We start from the raw sequence: 18,599 nt of genomic DNA, 5'->3' as shown, positions 1-18,599 counted from the left end.
AACATAAACCGTTGCAATTTTTCAACTGGTTTAAAATTGTGATCAGGAGTGTACTTTCACTTCAAACGTGTCTGTGTATGTGAGGGGTTTATATGAATTAGGTGTATGTCTTCAGTTGTATGTTCAATGTGGATGAGGGTGTGTGTACAATCCTCTTAAGTGACTCACTGGCTTCTTCCTCCTATGGAATGCAAATACTGTATAGAGAGATGTTACTGCCTCCAGCTGCAAGACTTCTTGAGGCTATTTCCCTCTATGGAAGATTATTCTGCATTCCTTTCACACTGTTGCAGCGCTTATGTTCACAGAAGGTTTGTGTTTGTGTAACTATTGATAATATTGAGTCCATTTGCGCTGTATTTTAATACTTACACGAGCTTGGAAACTGTTCAAAAATCTAATAGAGGAAAGTAGAAAGTTAGTAAAAAAAATAATAATAATGTGCCTTAAAAATAAAATAAAGCATTTTACAAAATATATTATAAAAATTATAAAAATAAATTTTATTAAAGAACATTTGTGTTTTACTTGTTTTTATTTGTAATTTTATGTGCTACTGACACGTGGTGATTAACCAACGCCGATGTCGTCTTCCAGGTCAGGAAGTGGAAGATGCTATCTGGTCAGATGAAGGAGTCCGAGCCGGATGCCCATCTGGGCTGCTGTCAGTCTTGGGGGGCTCATTGCTCGCCCTTCCTGGCCAGCCCCGTCATGGTGGAGTGCTCCATCTGTAGCGGACCTTACATCAGCTACGCCCTGGAGGACACCTGGCAGCCACGCCAGCGCACGCAGGTCTGTATCTTTTGCACTTTCATGCACGTCATCTCATTGCTTAAGCTTCTATTTCATGCTTCTTCAACTTGACCTACTTTCTTTTGACTGTTTGTTATTATGCGTGCATACTTTCCTGCACTACAACGAGTCAAATCCCCCACGATGGATCAATAAATTATTCTGCCTGTAAAGAAACAAATGCAGTTTTGGGAGCAGCCCTGGGATATGTTTCTCCAGATTTAATAGGAAAAGCTCAGAGAATAATGACAACATTAAGGCGTGCATAACATGTGGGTGCTGATCCAAAGGGACTGTGAAGCCTTGGCGGAGGTTTGCTCTGGCATAAGTGAGGAAAATTATATAAATACTGCACGGTAACAAAAAGGCAGATACCACTGGAATGTATTGGGACACCAAATTCCATTAAGAGAAAGTGAAAAGCTCACACAATAAGATGAACATTTGTCCAAACACGCACCCCTATTGTGTTGCCGGTGCTCCAGACCCCATGGTGGCGCTGTTAGCAAACCCCAAAGCCGACACCTGACCTGACAAAAAATCACACTACTCACTTTTGGCAAGCACACGTGTGTAAAATTTGAGCAAGATTGGCTCAAAAACGGCTGCACGGCAACCGAGTGGTTAGCTCGTAGGCCTCACAGCTAGGACACCCGAGTTCGATCCAACCCTCGGCCATCTCTGTGTGGAGTTGGCATGTTCTCCCCGTGCATGTGTGTGTTTTCTCCGGGTACTCCGGTTTCCTCCCACATTCCAAAAACATGCTAGGTTAATTGGCCACTCCAAATTGTCCATAGGTATGAATGTGAGTGTGAATGGTTGTTTGTCTAGGGAAAGATCATTTTGTTCAGCTTTCCTAAATAGGCAAGCATCAGGCAGAAGTGGTTGGAGTTACTAATTCTCAGCCAGCAAGAGAAAAATATGAAATTTTCTTGAATAAGTTGAACTCTTGGCTGCACGGCAGTGAGTGGTTAGTCCACAGGCCGCACAGCTAGGAGATCCGAGTTCAATTCCACCCTTGGTGGGTTTTCTCTGGGGACTGCGGTTACCTCCCACATTCCAAAAACATGCTAGGTTAATTGGAGACTCCAAATTGTCCATAGGTATGATTGTGAGTGTGAATGGTTGTTTGTCTACATATATGTGCCCTGTGATTGGCTGGCGACCAGTCCAGGGTGTACCCCGCCTCTCGCCCGAAGACAGTTGGGATAGGCTCCAGGACCCCCCACCCCCGTGAGGATAAGCAGTAGAAAATGAATGAATAAATGGCTCAAAAACATGGACACCATCAAGCAAATATTCCGATTCTTGTATTGATCCAGGAGGCTGTATCACTCGCTTGGCTGTATCACAAATGTAATCTGCGTAAATTCATGTTAAAAAAAACATGGTCTGTGATCTTGTCAAGGAGTTATTACAATGACACACGTCTCGGCTTCGCTCCCTGTAAAAAACAAACACACCCACAGGAGAATAGTGATTGTTGTGATAAGGAAGACCAAAATAAGGATGGCTCAGAGAAGACTGGAGCCGACTGTCTCTTTTAAGAAGAGCCTGAGTGACGGCGGCGTCTTGAAAGTAATATCTGACACGATGGAACGTCGGGAATGTCCTAAGACACGATAGCTGCGGGGGCTGTGCCACGACCGTAAATGTGGGGCAGACTTATGTCGCTTCCGTGTGCTACTTCTGACATAATGGTCAGGTGTTGTTACGTGAATATTCAAAATGAAGATGGAGCCAATAACATGCTCAGCTTCTGTATGTACGAGATTAAAGTCCATGTAAAACCTTCACATGTCGTCAGGCAGATTGCTTTCCATCCTGGCTTCGGCAATGCAGCTCCCCCTGCGTGATGGTGCAGTCGGGCCCCCCCCCCCTGTCTCTCCTGCTACTTTCTGGGGAGTGATTAAACACTGCGTCGCCCCGGCAACGCAGCTTCATTAAGGCACATCAGGTGGGAGCCGGGCCCTGAAAGTGGGGCAGGAACCGGTCTGGGTCACAATACAGCAGCTTACTCTTCCAGAATGCTGGTTTAGCAGGACTGCTGTAGATATCAAGCATCACTGCGCTCCCATTGAGTGTGTGACCCACAAGTCGTCTAGGAACACCTCACATTTCTATTTAGCGTCACCATGGTGTGAAAAAACGAGATATAATTATAATCCTTCTATTTATTGACGCAAAACACCACAGATGTAGCAGTGGTTGGTGTGTGTTGAGAATGTTGACGGATAAGATGAGTTGCCGACAAGAATAAACTTGCCTATCCTTATTTTACTCACAATTATTTAACGTCAGCGGGCATCGTAAAACACTGCTAACATTGCTAGCTCCCATTCATTCACACCCCTGGAGTAGATTACTGATGGCAAAGTTACCAGCTACTTGGTATGATCCCCTCTATATAGAAGAACTGGAGGATCTGCTATGCTAATGTTTGAGGTTTCAGTCTACTTGCATTGGGGCCAAGTGGGGCAGTGACCCACCAGCGGTTGGTCCTTGGCAGAGGTCTGGTCTCTACTGTGGGCTTTTTATTTTGCTGCGCTTTTCATAGAACGTCAGAGCACAATGTCTGCTCAGTCTCCACAACATCCCATAACCCCCCCCAATCCACACCACCCCCCACCCCAACTGAACTGGCAGGGTTGGACCCATGAGAAGAATGTGTTTAGCTGTGTGAATGTCTTCCTGTCACACATTGCATCAGCAAGCCAGCAAGTCACAGTGTATCATCAGTGCTGTTAAAATGTTGTTTTTATTGACTCATGCCAATGTTCTCTGCACCCCCCCCCTCCACCCCCCAGGCCATGGACCTTTACTACCACAATGAGTCAGACCCGGACAGCTACTGTTGCCCTGGCGACAACGGTAGGTCTTAAATAAGACTCTTGTTGTTTTTGCTTGCTCCTCCTTCTTCTCCTCCCTTCTTTCACCATTCATGCTGTCCTCCAGACACGTCTTTCTCTTCTTCTGTTTCTCTTCACTGTCTGCTCCTGATACGGAAGTTACTCTGTGTGTCATCAGAGTGTGTTTACTGGTCCGGTGTAGGGAGACATTGTGCCAAAAGTGTTGCTAGGCAAAAACACTAAATCATCAATGCTGTGATGTTACGGTATCAATGCAACTGGATTATACTGTATATCGATACCGTCGCTGTTTGATGTCAATCTGTGACTGTGGAAAGGTCATTTAGTGACATATTACATTTATATGTGATGGTATTTTTACAGGTAAATGACAATAGTTTTTATTTTCTATTATGTAAAAAATATATATATTTTTATGTACAATTGCCCTTTTTTGGCTCTGTGATTGGCTGGCGACCAGTCCAGGGTGTACCCCGCCTCTTGCCCGATGACAGCTGGGATAGGCTCCAGCACCCGCCGTGACCCTCGTGAGGAAAAAGCGGTAGAAAATGAATGAATGAATGAATGAATGAATGGCCTTTTTTGGGAAAAAAGATTTTGACATAAATAACATAAATAAGATTGACAGCAATTTAAATGTCATGAAAAATTGTATTGTTTACAAGTTATCTGATAGCGGTGCCAAATCTGTACTTTTGGAACAGTGTTTCTTCTTGAAAAGAGAGCCTGAAAATGTACTTTAAAAAAATGAAAATATCGTCTAATTGTCCCAATTATCACAGCAAAACAGCAGCGATACGGTTGAAGTGCAGACATGAAGACATTCCTACGTTTGTCGTAACATTGTGAATTCCCGTGATGGGAATGCATTTTGCTTGGCGTTGGTGGAAAAACAAGGAAGCGTTGTCACGTGTTGGTGTGGATAGCGAGGGAGAAATGTCTGGCGGTTGTCCGTGAGGAAGTCAGCGCTGCTGTTGGTGTGTTAATTACGTTTAAAAAGATCGTCAGACTGTGTGGGGAAGACAAGATGCTACTTGCACAGTAACACCTTCAAGCGCTTGGCTGAGTCTGCAGTCATTTCGCAGCCAAATAAGGCCACTTCGGCCAATAGCCACGGTCACGTTGCTAGCGTTCCTGTCGACACACAGTTTCCGTACGTATTCCCTGGTGCTCTCTCGCTTGTTTGCTGTCGAACCCGAGTGATTCAGAGATGTGTCATTTACCTCATCCCATTATTTGCTTCCAACTCTCACAGTAATTAGCGTTGTTCCAAAACCAAAATTGCTGTTTGTTTTTGCCATAATGGGTCTGGTAAAAACACGGTGATGACACGAATGGAGCTTTATTTCTAAAGCTGCATTCCAGTAGCTTATAAGAGATCAAGGGATCCAGTAGATCCAGTGAGGGTCACATCGGGAAAAATGAAAGGGTGCAACTTTGCCACTTTGATATTTGGGAAAGTATAAAGTTATACTGTATATATTTCAAGAAAAAAAACTGCATCTCAGTTTTGTCATAAAGGCGGAGTATCAACTTCCCTCTGTTTTTGATTATTTTTGAAATATTTCAACTTTCATCTTAAATAACTATATCTTTTCTTCTTGTAAAATTCTGACTTTATTTCCATAAATGTATAACTTCCCCCCAAACCAATTTTTTTATTCCAATTAATTTTTTTGGGTTCATTTCACATAATGTTACGACTTGAAAGACGTTTTTTTCTTATAATATTCCAACTACATGCTATTAGATAATAATTTTAATAATTTTAATAATTATTTTTTCTTATAGTATTGTGAGTTTATTCTTGCCACTTTTTTCTTGTTAGAATACAACTTTTTTTCTCTTGATATTTTGACTTTATTTTCATAAAATGACAGCATTTTTTTGCCATTTGTGCAGTTGTTTTATTTATTTCAACTTTCTTCTGGGATATTTTCTTTTCTTGTAACTTTATTGGCATCATATTTTGCTGTCTTTTCTTGCAGCCTAATTTGCCAAAAATAACTTTTTCGTAATATTATTTCATTTTTATGCTGACTTCAAAATATTACAATGTTATTCTTCTAAAATTACCTTTTCTCTTAATATTTTGACTTTATTTTTGTAAAATGACAGCTGTTTTTTTTTCATTTTTGCTGTTTTTTCAACTTTTCAACTATTTCAACTTTCTTCTTGTAGATATTCTTGTAATTATGACTTTATTCCCGTAATAACATGACTCCATTCTTTTTCCAAATGTCCAAAAATGACAACTTTATTCGAATTTTCTTTTTTTCCCCTAAAACTATGACTTGTTTTAAAAATGTTAACTTTAAAACCATATTTCAAAGTTACAACCCTACTGTTGTAAAAATGACTACTGATTTTTTTCCATTTTTGCTTTTTAGCTTTATTGTTAAATAATTTCCTAAATGTGCTGATAAACAAAACGTAGACGGGCCGCACTTTGAACACCCTGTAGTAAATGATAGAGAGGCTGTCGTGCCCTCTATCTATGCCCTCTCTGCTCTGATGTCCGAGCATCCACCTCCAGCCAGAAACACTAGCAGCTCAAACTATCTTTATTTGTGTTTGTGTGTCACTTTGACATACAAAAGCATAAAAGGACATCTTTGTCACGCATCTTTGTTAGTGTGTGCTTCTTTCTCATTCAGCATAGCTGAATTAGGTGTATTATTCAAACACACTCATGCACACACAAGCACCATTCATTTCCACTCTTGCAACACACTCATTTGTCATTGGAGTGCACGGTGGAAAGTTTTAGAGTACCACCAAAACAAAAACCCCAACCCTGGCTGGGCACTTTATTACGTACCATGCACTTGGCATTTAGCAGCCTTAGCAACACATTTTTTGCTACATATTTTGCAATAAAGTACACCAAAAATACAGCAACTAATGACTAAAGCACATATATTTAGAGTAGTTACTAAGGAACTAATGAGTAGAGTCGTTACTGGAGAACTAAGACACATCAATTTAAAGTAGTAACTAAGGAACTAACAAGTAAAGTAGTTACTGAGGAACCAAGGCACATCCATTTCGAGTAGTTACTGAGGAAGGAATGAGGAACTAATGAGGAAGTAATGAGTGGTTAGAGGAACGAAGGCACATTCATTTAGAGTGGTTGCTGAGGAACTAATGAGTAGTAGTTACTGATGAACTAATGAACTAATGAGTAGAGTAGTTACTGGAGAACTAAGGCACCTCAATTTATACTAGTAACTAAGGAACTAACAAGTAAAGCAGTTACTCTGGAACTAAGGCACATCCGTTTAGAGTAGTTACTGAGGAAGGAATGAGGAACTAATGAGGGAGTAATGAGTGATTAGAGGAACGAAGGCACATTCATTTAGAGTGGTTGCTGAGGAACTATTGAGTAAAGTAATTAATGGGGAACCAAGGTACATGAATTTAGAGTAGTTACAGAGGAACTAATGAAGAACTAATGAGTAGAGTAATTAATGGGGAACCAAGGTACGTGAATTTAGAGTAGTTACAGAGGAACCAATGAAGAACTAGCAAGTAGTTACTGAGGAACTAAGGCATTTAGAGTGGTTACTGATGAACTAATGAAGAAGTAATTAGTAAATAGTGAATGGGCAAGTAACGCACATAAATTTAGAGTACTTACCGAGGAACTAATGAAGAAAATGAACTGACTAAAGTATTGACTGGGGAAGTAAGGCACATACATTTCAAGTAGTTATCGAGTAGTAGTCAAGTAGTTACTGAGGAACTACGGCACATGAATTGAGAGTAGTTAGTGAGGAACTAATGAGTAGTGTTTAGGGTTAGGTAGGTTCATTCCACATTAACTACTGTTACTTTGTGTACCTTATTGTGAAGTGTTACCCACACTGGTGCATGTAATATTAATTGTAGATAATGAGATTGCTGCAGAGCAAAGTACACAGTGGACGCCATGAAACCCCTCTCAGCAAAATACTACATCATTCTATCTTTAGGGGTACTGATTTGGAACATATTTGACCCCTTTTTAAATCTTGAAGTCCAATAATTAGCCCTGTTGGTGTGTATCCGTGTAGATTGTATGAAATGGACCCAGAGGGTACTTTTATGTGAAAAAGAAAATAGAGTGGATGTCCTGAGGGAAAGATGTGGGAATTAAGTGGCCATAACGTTGGAATGGGACTTCATCGCTTCATCAGGTATAGAAGTATTTAGTTTGTTTTGCTTTTTATTTGGCTTGGTGGCCTTAAGAAAAAGTTGTCCAGCATTAGTTGTTGCCACGTGTTTATACACATGTACACAAAACATGTGTACTTTATACACATATATAAACACGTTGTGACCATGAAACAAACCATTTTTTTAAAAAGCCAGGATTTCCCAAGTGGGTTGCTTTCATTGTAGCCCTAGCATTCCCACCTGTGCAGACCTGCCCTTAGCCAACACACACCTACACAGTTGACAATGCTCCATCAGTAACAAACACGGAAGAACGTCTCGACGTTGCTAGTGTATGATAGAAAACATCGGCCAGGCTCGGGGGGCCACTTGGACCAGATTCCCCGATAGCTCCCAAGCTACTTTCATCACCGCCAGCACACATTGGCGATCCACTAGGGGTCCCAATAAAAGCCAGACTGGGACTGTGAATAGGCAAGTGTTTTTTACGTAACGGCGTTCACGTTCTCGCCAACAAAGCTCATCGGCATTCACGGCCTAACAGCTCGGAGCAAGCACACCGTCCCCGGGCGGGCAGACTATAACAGTAGATAAAAGATGGATGGATGAAAGTGTGGCAGACGGAAAAAAAAAGACTGTTTACACTACGAGGCTAATATCCGCTGACTGGCCCGGCCTCGCCACCCTTCCTGTGCTCCCACCAAGCGGCATCCCAAAGTGCATGTGAGTCACACAGGCCCAGCTCTTGGCATCCGTCATATTGCCGCCAGTGTCTTACATAATAGACTCGTCTCACACACACAAAGCCAATAAGTATGTACTTTTGGAAGCATCCACAGGAGAGGTCCTGTTATTAACTTCTTCTCCCGCGCTTCCCAACATGATCTTTCATGTGTAGCAGACTTACCAAAACATTAACAGAAGTCTGTTGGCGACTTCCTGGTTCAGTGATGCACAACTGAACCTCCTGGTTCAATAGTGACAGGACTGTACTATATTTGTTTCAGTAGTTTGTTTCAGGCTACTTCCTGGTTCAATAGTGACAGGACTGTTCTATATTTGTTTCAGTAGTTGGTTTCAGTCTACTTCCTGGTTCAATGACAGGACTGTACTATATTTGTTTCAGTAGTTGGTTTCATGCTACTTCCTGGTTCAATAGTGACAGGACTGTACTATATTTGTTTCAGTAGTTGGTTTCAGTCTACTTCCTGGTTCAATGATAGAACTGTACTATATTTGTTTCAGTAGTTGGTTTCATGCTACTTCCTGGTTCAATGATAGGACTGTACTATATTTGTTTCAGTAGTTGGTTTCAGTCTACTTCCTGGTTCAATGATAGGACTGTACTATATTTGTTTCAGTAGTTGGTTTCAGTCTACTTCCTGGTTCAATGATAGGACTGTACTATATTTGTTTCAGTAGTTGGTTTCATGCTACTTCCTGGTTCAATAGTGACAGGACTGTACTATATTTGTTTCAGTAGTTTGTTTCAGGCTACTTCCTGGTTCAATAGTGACAGGACTGTACTATATTTGTTTCAGTAGTTGGTTTCAGTCTACTTCCTGGTTCAATGATAGGACTGTACTATATTTGTTTCAGTAGTTGGTTTCATGCTACTTCCTGGTTCAATAGTGACAGGACTGTACTATATTTGTTTCAGTAGCGTGTTTCAGGCTACTTCCTGGTTCAATGATAGGACTGTACTATATTTGTTTCAGTAGTTGGTTTCATGCTACTTCCTGGTTCAATAGTGACAGGACTGTACTATATTTGTTTCAGTAGTTGGTTTCATTCTACTTCCTGGTTCAATGATAGGACTGTACTATATTTGTTTCAGTAGTTGGTTTCATGCTACTTCCTGGTTCAATAGTGACAGGACTGTACTATATTTGTTTCAGTAGCGTGTTTCAGGCTACTTCCTGGTTAAATAGTGACAGGACTGTACTATATTTGTTTCAGTAGTTTGTTTCAGGCTACTTCCTGGTTCAATAGTGACAGGACTGTACTATATTTGTTTCAGTAGTTGGTTTCAGTCTACTTCCTGGTTCGATGATAGGACTGTACTATATTTGTTTCAGTAGTTGGTTTCATGCTACTTCCTGGTTCAATAGTGACAGCACTGTACTATATTTGTTTCAGTAGCTTGTTTCAGGCTACTTCCTGGTTCAATAGTGACAGGACTGTGCTATATTTGTTTCAGTAGTTGGTTTCAGGCTACTTCCTGGTTCAGTACCAGGACTGTACTATATTTGTTTCAGGCTACTTCCTGGTTCAATGACAGGACTGTAGTATATTTGTTTCAGTAGTTTGTTTCAGGCTACTTCCTGGTTTCAGTGATGACAGGACTGTACTATATTTGTTTCAGTAGTTGGTTCAGGCTACTTCCTGGTTTCAGTAGTTTGTTTCAGGCTACTTCCTGGTTCAATGACAGGACTGTACTATGTTTGTTTCAGTAGTTTGTTTCAGGCTACTTCCTGGTTTCAGTAGTTTGTTTCAGGCTACTTCCTGGTTCAATGACAGGACTGTACTATATTTGTTTCAGTAGTTTGTTTCAGGCTACTTCCTGGTTCACTGATGACAGGACTGTACTATATTTGTTTCAGTAGTTTGGTTCAGGCTACTTCCTGGTTCAGTGATGACTTGAAGATTGGGTCCAAACTGGTGTGCTTATTCAACCTTTGACCTCAGCCATTTTGACCATCACCCCCATGTCAGATACCTTTCAAACTCAATGATGTTCTTGTTTTGCTGGAGACAAATGTAGTCTGAGACTAGCGGGCTGCAGAGCGTTGATGAGAAGCCTCAATGGAGGCACTGAGGACACGCTCGGAGTGGTCACTTTGTGGTAAGAGGAGGGGGGGGGTGACAAGGAGTACCTCAGTCAGTAGGACCGACCACTACAATGGTACACATTGTCCGACAATGAACTCTTATGTCTCTGCACTGGATTTTTTTTCTCTAGACTTTTTTCAATGAATGTGAACCTGCTGAGGTTTCCCAATCCAGGTTACTGTTTAATTCCCATGCCTGCTGGGACACAGTGGAAAAAAACCTCTTTGTGAAGGCGGAACACTGTTTGCACAAGGAGGTGTGGCGTGGAGGCCGAATATGCCTCGCATGGAGGCTCCAAATTTCACTAATGTCACAATAACATGGAGAGATATGATTCTTAAGGTGTGTGTCTGGATAATTGGGTTGGTAGAGTCAAATGCTGTCATTTGTTTTGTTAAAAACACATAAAATTACTTGATACTGTCCAATATTTTTCAAGTCAAATTTTAATCACTACTCTTTTTTTGTCGAAAAAACAAACCAAAAAAATAAGTAATTTTTGTAATGTTTTTAACAGGTGTAACTTTTTTGGGGGGGGGGGGGTGTTTAATAATGTATTTTAATATTTAATTTTTAGAAATACATTTAAAGATTGTTTTCAAGTCTCATAATTTTTTTGTGGAAAAAAGATGTAATATTTGATGAATATTTTTAACAGGTGTAACTTTTGGGGGGAGGTTTAATAATGAATTTATATGTTATTTTATTTATTAAAACATTAAAATATTGTTATTAATAATTATAATGTAAAAACTAATGAAAAGATAATTACTGAATACATGGCATTGTATTATAACCTTTACATTTGTCACAATTACAAAACAAATACTTTAATACATTTACCATTACATTACAGTAATAGATTAAGATTTATTTTTTATGATTTTATTGTTAAGCAAGACCACAATTTCTGTCTCAATATCTCTTTATGATTAGTTTACATGTCTGTATGGACGTCACGATGCATTCAAGTACCTTATTACACCAAAAAAAAGGACCCAAACATGTAACTTGTGCCTGGGGAAACCCTGCTTTCACCGCGTCCAGCGCCGCAGCTCCAAACTCCTGACTTTCCGTGAAGGACTTGAACGCACCACGGGTCATGCTTCAGAATGGAAGGAAACAAGAAGGCGGACGGTCTCCGCCTTCCCGTTCAGCGAAAGGATCTGGAAGGGAAAAGAAATCAGTTAGAAGAAAGTCTCCTGGCCGAGGAATGCTAGCTAATGTGATTGTTAGCTCTCTGCCATCCAGCCCACCTTCTGACACCAACCTCGGACATTGAAGCATCCCCTAATGAAAGACAAAACGACGGCTTTGACTTGTGAGTACGAGCTGGGCTTTGAACGCAACCTTGACACAGTATACTGTATTTGGTTTTAAAACGTGTTCTTAAAGGGGGAGATGGGTCGTAGATGAACGAATGTGGGATTATATATGTACAGTAGTAACCCCCGTCTGCTGGGGATGTATACAGTGCGTTACATAAGGAGGATGATGCTGTAACCTACTTATGTTTGGGAGGAAAATGCAGACTCTTATCTTGAGGGGGTGCTCCATCCACGCCGCAAATCTGTGACCTGCTTTGCCAAAATACCATTTTGTGGGTGTGAAGTGGGGGAATGAGGGGGGTTGTTTTTTTTCCTGCAAATGAGTGCTGAACATCGTGTAGCAAAATTGCATGTTTTTGTTTTGGAATTGCAATTGCAAATTAACTTTTATTTTTGAATAATTAAAAGTTAATTTGTTTGTGTTGAACAAAGTGGACGTGGACTTCATACTGATATCTGTACATGTGGCCACTCTAGATTAAAAAAAAAAAAACTCCATCCAGGTGTCTTACATAATGACGCTGACGCTAAACGTCTGGTGTGTGTGTGATTGCGGTACCGTGATATTATCTGTGCCTTAAAGTTATCGCTTTCTGGATGGATGGACTCCTGCATGTCCATGCTCCAGCTCTCCTTTCTCCTCCTTCAACTTGTGGAGTCTTTCTTTCCCTCACTCTGTATTTTTCCACTACCAGCGGCTTTTTTTTTGGCATCCGACCCCCCCACCCCCCACCCCCTTCTTGGGTTCAGACTCTGCCACTTTTTTTTTTTTTTTTTTTAGCAAAGGGAATCTGCGTCATTCTGGGCCGTTATAATTGAACAGCAGCCAAAACAGTGAAAAGTGATAGGCTCGTTTCCATTATTTGCTTTGTTGCAAACGCGATTCACACGCAAAGGTCCTTGGACAGGCTGTAGAACAAATACTCCATGTATTAGCCTGTGGGAAATGCTACTTTTTCCCAATATGTGTGGTCCGTATCTGCACAGAAATGTTTCCTTTGCTCACGCCTCGCTCCTTTGTGAACTCTTATGGAAGGTTGATGCTTATCCCTACTGCAAAAATAAACAAACGGCCATAATCATATTATCATATTATCATATTGTGTACTGATGTTCTTATAAGACGTATTTTACAACCCTCCTTACAAGCGCATTAAAGCGTCAGGGACACATCTGGATATCATTAGCGAACACAAATCGTGTTTGTTTGTTTTTTTTTTTTATTATTATTTTTTTAGTCAGACGTACTTTAAAGGTCACACATAGTTGCTCAGGTGAGGTTTAAAAATTTCGCAATTCCGCAAAAGTGTGCAAACAGTACAAGAACGGTTTCCTTTCTGTTTTGACGCAAGCAACACTACTTTAGGTGCTGGGCGCTGCAAGCTGTAATTGGGCAAGAGGAAAGCGGGGCGTCCAATCAGCTGAAGGCTTCTCTCCGGAGGCTCACGCCCACCCGGAAACGCCGCCCCCTTAGCTTTCCTGTCATCATAAAAGCAAAGAGCCAACGGCGAACTTGTAATATTTTTCTTTTTGGGCCAAATCTTCGCCACCATGACGATTAAAACAGACAGAGGACAGACTGACATGACTTACTCCAAGTCCAAGGGGCTGGTGGCTTTAGTCACTGGTATGGAGGACAGGAATATATTTACTGCTTATTTCCTATCCATTGGATTGACTTTAATGAGTGTTTTTTTTTCTTTTTGTTTCTTCCAGCTTTTATGAAACAGAGGAGAATGGGTTTGAACGACTTCATTCAGAGGCTGGCTACAAATTCCTACGCCTGCAAACAGTGAGTATCGAGCATGTGGCTCATCACTTAAAATGTATATCATTTCTTACATTTCTTTTACTTTTGGTTTGAAGTCCTGAGGTGCAGTCCATCCTCACCTTGAGTCCTCCGCAGGATGCCGAGCTCATGAATACCAACCCCTCTCCTCCTGTAAGTACCCTTCAATCATCATGGGCACAACATCAGCTATACATCTCATACATACTGTTTGGGACAGCCAATGCAAAGAATACTATGGGAAATATTTGTTCGAAACTTGCTCAAGGCCGTTTTTCAAGCAGAGAAAAAAAACGTGTTCCGCCAGTTTTTATTATCCACAACAAAGTAGAGTTTTTATGTCGTTTTGCTAACCGGGAAGCACAATAAAATGACATGAAATAAGAGGTCATTGAATGAAAACAACAAAAAATCAAATTAAAAAGTAAAATGTTATCATATTGATATACAAAAGATATACATGCAAGTGTAGTATTAGATGCAATTTAAAGTTTTTGTAGATAATTTATGCCATACAAGGACCATATGGGAAATGTGCTATTATGGTTGTAGAAACACACTAGTCAGTAATATTTGTAGCTAAGTAGCTGTAAATATGAACTATGAAGGGGTTATACTGTCAGGGTGTCAGACCTTATTTTTTTTAAAGCAGCTCTATCGCCATGGTAACTTGGATCAACATGGTAACTGGACATCATGCTAAACTCATGATGTCCAGACTTCCATTATAAAAATGAGCTATGAAAACATCACAGTTTTGACTGCATCGCCATTTATTGAGAAACCCGGTGGGTGTGGGAGGAACAACAACCCACTAGCATTCCCTTCTATTTAAAATTCTATTTAAAAATAAAATGCAATATGAAATATGAGCTCTGCCAATGTTAGCCCACATATATGTCACAGTAGTCCTTGCATGAGTACTCAGCCTGTTGGTCTTCTATTACAAGATTAGCTGCACTCTTGAGGCAACAAAACACTTGCTTTAGTACAACGTAAAGGAAAAAAGTTGCCACAAAATGCGTCAACGCTGCCGCCTAGTGGTCACAAAGAGCATTTTATAACTTGGAGCAGTAAGCTTTGAAAACAATAGACATATTTCAGAGATGAAAACAGACAGTTGTTGCTCCAATGTCAAAAGCAACAGACTAGTTGTAGAAGTTGTTTTTAATAAAAGCTAAATACCACTGTAGGTATGCTGAGTACTACTAATGATTGTAAAATGACTATGTATGGATATTGGCTGTAGTGTCAGATTGTAAAGGTGTACCTAATGAAGTGTTGCGGTCCCGCAGCCTAGCCCAACCCAGCAGATAAACCTCGGCCCGTCGTCCAACCCCTCAGCCAAGCCCAGCGACTTCCACTTCCTCAAGGTCATCGGCAAGGGCAGCTTCGGCAAGGTGCTGCTGGCCCGCCACCGCGCCGATGACCAGTTCTACGCCGTCAAGGTCCTACAGAAGAAGGCCATCCTCAAGAAGAAGGAGGTAGGCAGGCAGGCGCTGATGAGTTTGTTTTATGAGCGATCTCTCTCCGCTTGACAGCCTCTGACCCCTGACCTTTGCCTTCCCCAGGAGAAGCACATCATGTCAGAGCGAAATGTGCTGCTGAAGAATGTCAAGCATCCTTTCCTGGTGGGGCTGCACTACTCCTTCCAGACGGCAGACAAGCTCTACTTCATTCTGGACTACATCAATGGAGGCGAGGTGAGGCTAAGAGACGTCCTGCCTCCAAAGGAAAGTCAGGAAGTGGTGGGCGGAGTCAGGGGCCAGGTCCCAAAGTTAGCCATCCTCAGTCAGTCAGTCAGTGAGTCAGTCGCGTGTGTCTAATCGAGTCCATTTCCTGCCATTGTTGGACGAGCAGTGTTGTGTATTTGTGTGGTTTGCAGGTCAGGGTTAGAGATTTATTCCCAATTTATTTCAGTCTGTCACCTGTCTTCTTACACGACCATGTGTCTTCATGTGTCCTCCCATGCTGTAACGTCTTCATGTGTGGCCTCCCATGCTGTCATCTGTCTTCATGTGTGTCCTACCATGCTGTAACGTCTTCATGTGTGTCCTCCCATGCTGTCACCTGTCTTCATGTGTGTCCTACCATGCTGTCACATGTCTTCATGTGTGTCCTCCCATGCTGTAACATCTTCATGTGTGTCCTCCCATGCTGGCACCTGTCTTCATGTGTGTCCTACCATGCTGTAACGTCTTCATGTGTGTCCTCTTATGCTGTCACCTGTCTTCATGTGTGTCCAACCATGCTGTCACCTGTCTTCATGTGTGTCCTACCATGCTGTAACGTCTTCATGTGTGTCCTCCCATGCTGTCACCTGTCTTCATGTGTGTCCTACCATCCTGTAACGTCTTCATGTGTCCTCCCATGCTGTAACGTCTTCATGTGTGGCCTCCCATGCTGTCATCTGTCTTCATGTGTGTCCTACCATGCTGTTGCCTGTCTTCATGTGTGTCCTACCATGCTGTCACCTGTCTTCATGTGTGTCCTCCCATGATGTAACGTCTTCATGTGTGTCCTCCCATGCTGGCACCTGTCTTCATGTGTGTCCTACCATGCTGTAACGTCTTCATGTGTGTCCAACCATGCTGTAACGTCTTCATGTGTGTCCTACCATGCTGTAACGTCTTCATGTGTGTCCTCCCATGCTGTCACCTGTCTTCACACATGGCCTTTGTGTTCTTCTGCAGCTCTTCTACCACCTCCAGCGAGAGCGTTGCTTCCTGGAGCCTAGGGCACGCTTCTACGCCGCCGAGATCGCCAGCGCGCTAGGCTACCTGCACTCCCTCAACATCGTCTACCGGGACCTGAAGCCGGAGAACATCCTGCTGGACTCACAGGGTCACATCATCCTCACTGACTTCGGCCTGTGCAAGGAGAACATCGAGCCCAACGGGACTACGTCCACGTTCTGCGGCACGCCGGAGGTAAGAATATATATGGTGTTGCTTTTTGAGCAGGGAATCAAGAGCGCTTTGTTGTGTTTTGTTGTAGTATTTAGCTCCAGAGGTGCTCCACAAGCAACCTTATGACCGCACGGTGGATTGGTGGTGTTTAGGAGCCGTCCTCTACGAGATGCTCTACGGCCTGGTGAGTGACAGTTGCCTCCTTTCTCTTCTTCTCCTCCTCCTTGCACACTTTAACTGGTGCTCTTTGTCCCCTCTCGCAGCCCCCCTTCTACAGCCGCAACACGGCGGAGATGTACGACAACATCCTGAACAAACCCCTGCAGCTGAAGCCCAACATCTCCAACGCGGCCAGACACCTGCTGGAGGGCCTGCTGCAGAAGGACAGAACCAAGCGACTGGGATGCACAGACGACTTTGTGAGCGCCAACTCCTGTTGTTTCTTCTTCTTATCCAAACGTCTCATAGCCACGCTTTGACCTGACCGCCTCTGATGTCTCCTCAGCTTGAAATCAAGAACCACATGTTCTTCTCACCCATCAACTGGGATGAGCTCAACGCCAAGAAGATCACGCCTCCCTTCAACCCCAACGTGGTAAGAACTTGACATGAAGTGAGCTTTTTGCTGCCATCATTTCCAGTATGACATTTTCAACGTGTCTCTCTTCCAACCAGACGGGCCCTAACGACCTACGACACTTTGACCCCGAGTTCACAGACGAGCCGGTACCCAGTTCCATCGGCTGCTCGCCCGACAGCGCCCTGGTGACGGCTAGCATCAAAGAGGCTGCCGAGGCCTTTGTGGGCTTCTCCTACGCCCCTTCCATGGACTCCTACCTATAGGACTCCCCAACACCAGGACTCTTATCATATAGACTAGCATTTCCAGCCTGGATTGATATTTTGGGAAAGCGTCCTGTTTGGTTGTTTGTGTGTAAATACACCGACGTTCCTCCACGGCAACCGTTATTCCCCATGAGAATGCACAAATTCCCAAATTCCCAAACAAGCGCAGAGGTCCCTTTGCACACGGATGGCTCCGGCAAATCAATAAGCACACGTGTCTTCATCTACGTAGCGACTCATCCTCATCGTCATCCTGGTCCCAACTTCACTTCGGGTGCTTTTTGTTCAATGTCCGGAAAAGAGACGGGAGTCGGATGAATGTTACAGAGCGGGCTTCTTAAGGTGCCTTTTTGTTCTCTCCCTCACGGTGGACCGGTCCGCACTTCCAAGTCACTCCCTCCCTCATTTCTTCAGACTGCAGGTGGGAAGATCCGCCACAAGAGGCCGCTGTAGCACACAGACTCATGAGCCGTGTCAATTGCACGCCAAACAGAAATAATGCTGATAACCAAGAGAGACTTGCTGCTATTGTCGTAGCACGTGTTGCCAAGAGCCCCCACCCAGCGGAACATTCCATTTCAATGTTGCTGTTGAGCACTATTTAAGTTTCTTTGTATATTTGGAGTCAAGTGTACTAGTTGTAATGTATATTGATTTACAGATGACTAAAAGGTATGCGTAGATGTGCTATTGGTTGTAACCATTCATGTTTCAATGTACTGTAAATTCAAAAATTGTTTCGAGATTTGTGAACTTTGCTGCTTTGCAATAAAAGGTTGAACTTTACTTGATGTGGGAAAGACTTGTAGATGTTTAAATATGTATACACATATAGTACATACATGCACACATACACATTCAAACATAACATGTATACACATAGATATACAATCCAAGATGTAAACACATAAATACATGCATACATACAACAGAGGAAACCTCACACACGCTCAACAGGGGACCCAGAAACACCCCAAAACGGCACAAAATGGCAGTGTTTGAGGTGGTGATTTTTGACAAAAATCATAAGGGGTTAGTATGTCGTTTTTTTCCATTTTTTTTCATCTTGCTTCTA

At 42.3% G+C, this 18,599-nt stretch overlaps 1 protein-coding gene across 3 annotated transcripts in view; it reads left to right on the top strand.

The window, feature by feature from the left end:
• The window catches only part of sgk1 (serum/glucocorticoid regulated kinase 1), a 40,252-nt gene extending 21,942 nt beyond the window's left edge, over nucleotides 1–18,310 (top strand). Inside the window, exons 6-16 of one of the 3 annotated variants that reach the window (XM_058056721.2) lie at nucleotides 598–792; nucleotides 3,600–3,663; nucleotides 13,697–13,772; nucleotides 13,847–13,922; nucleotides 15,065–15,253; nucleotides 15,341–15,472; nucleotides 16,463–16,699; nucleotides 16,767–16,862; nucleotides 16,942–17,097; nucleotides 17,184–17,273; nucleotides 17,354–18,310. In XM_058056721.2, the coding sequence (XP_057912704.1) occupies nucleotides 598–792; nucleotides 3,600–3,663; nucleotides 13,697–13,772; nucleotides 13,847–13,922; nucleotides 15,065–15,253; nucleotides 15,341–15,472; nucleotides 16,463–16,699; nucleotides 16,767–16,862; nucleotides 16,942–17,097; nucleotides 17,184–17,273; nucleotides 17,354–17,521 (1,479 nt within the window). In that variant the 3' untranslated portion in view covers nucleotides 17,522–18,310. Of the gene's footprint in view, nucleotides 1–597; nucleotides 793–3,599; nucleotides 3,664–11,759; nucleotides 11,974–13,355; nucleotides 13,608–13,696; nucleotides 13,773–13,846; nucleotides 13,923–15,064; nucleotides 15,254–15,340; nucleotides 15,473–16,462; nucleotides 16,700–16,766; nucleotides 16,863–16,941; nucleotides 17,098–17,183; nucleotides 17,274–17,353 lie in introns of those variants that run through there. The other 2 variants (XM_058056723.2, XM_058056722.2) reach the window with 2 other exon arrangements.
• The last annotated feature ends 289 nt before the right edge of the window (nucleotides 18,311–18,599 follow it).

This window comes from Doryrhamphus excisus, linkage group LG19 (genome assembly GCF_037039965.1).
Source record: "Doryrhamphus excisus strain RoL-2023G ecotype Guam linkage group LG19, RoL_Dexc_Guam_v1.1, whole genome shotgun sequence".
Classification (NCBI taxonomy): domain Eukaryota; kingdom Metazoa; phylum Chordata; class Actinopteri; order Syngnathiformes; family Syngnathidae; genus Doryrhamphus; species Doryrhamphus excisus.
Note: the sequence above shows the minus strand (reverse complement) of the source record. Positions and strands in the feature narration are given on the sequence as shown.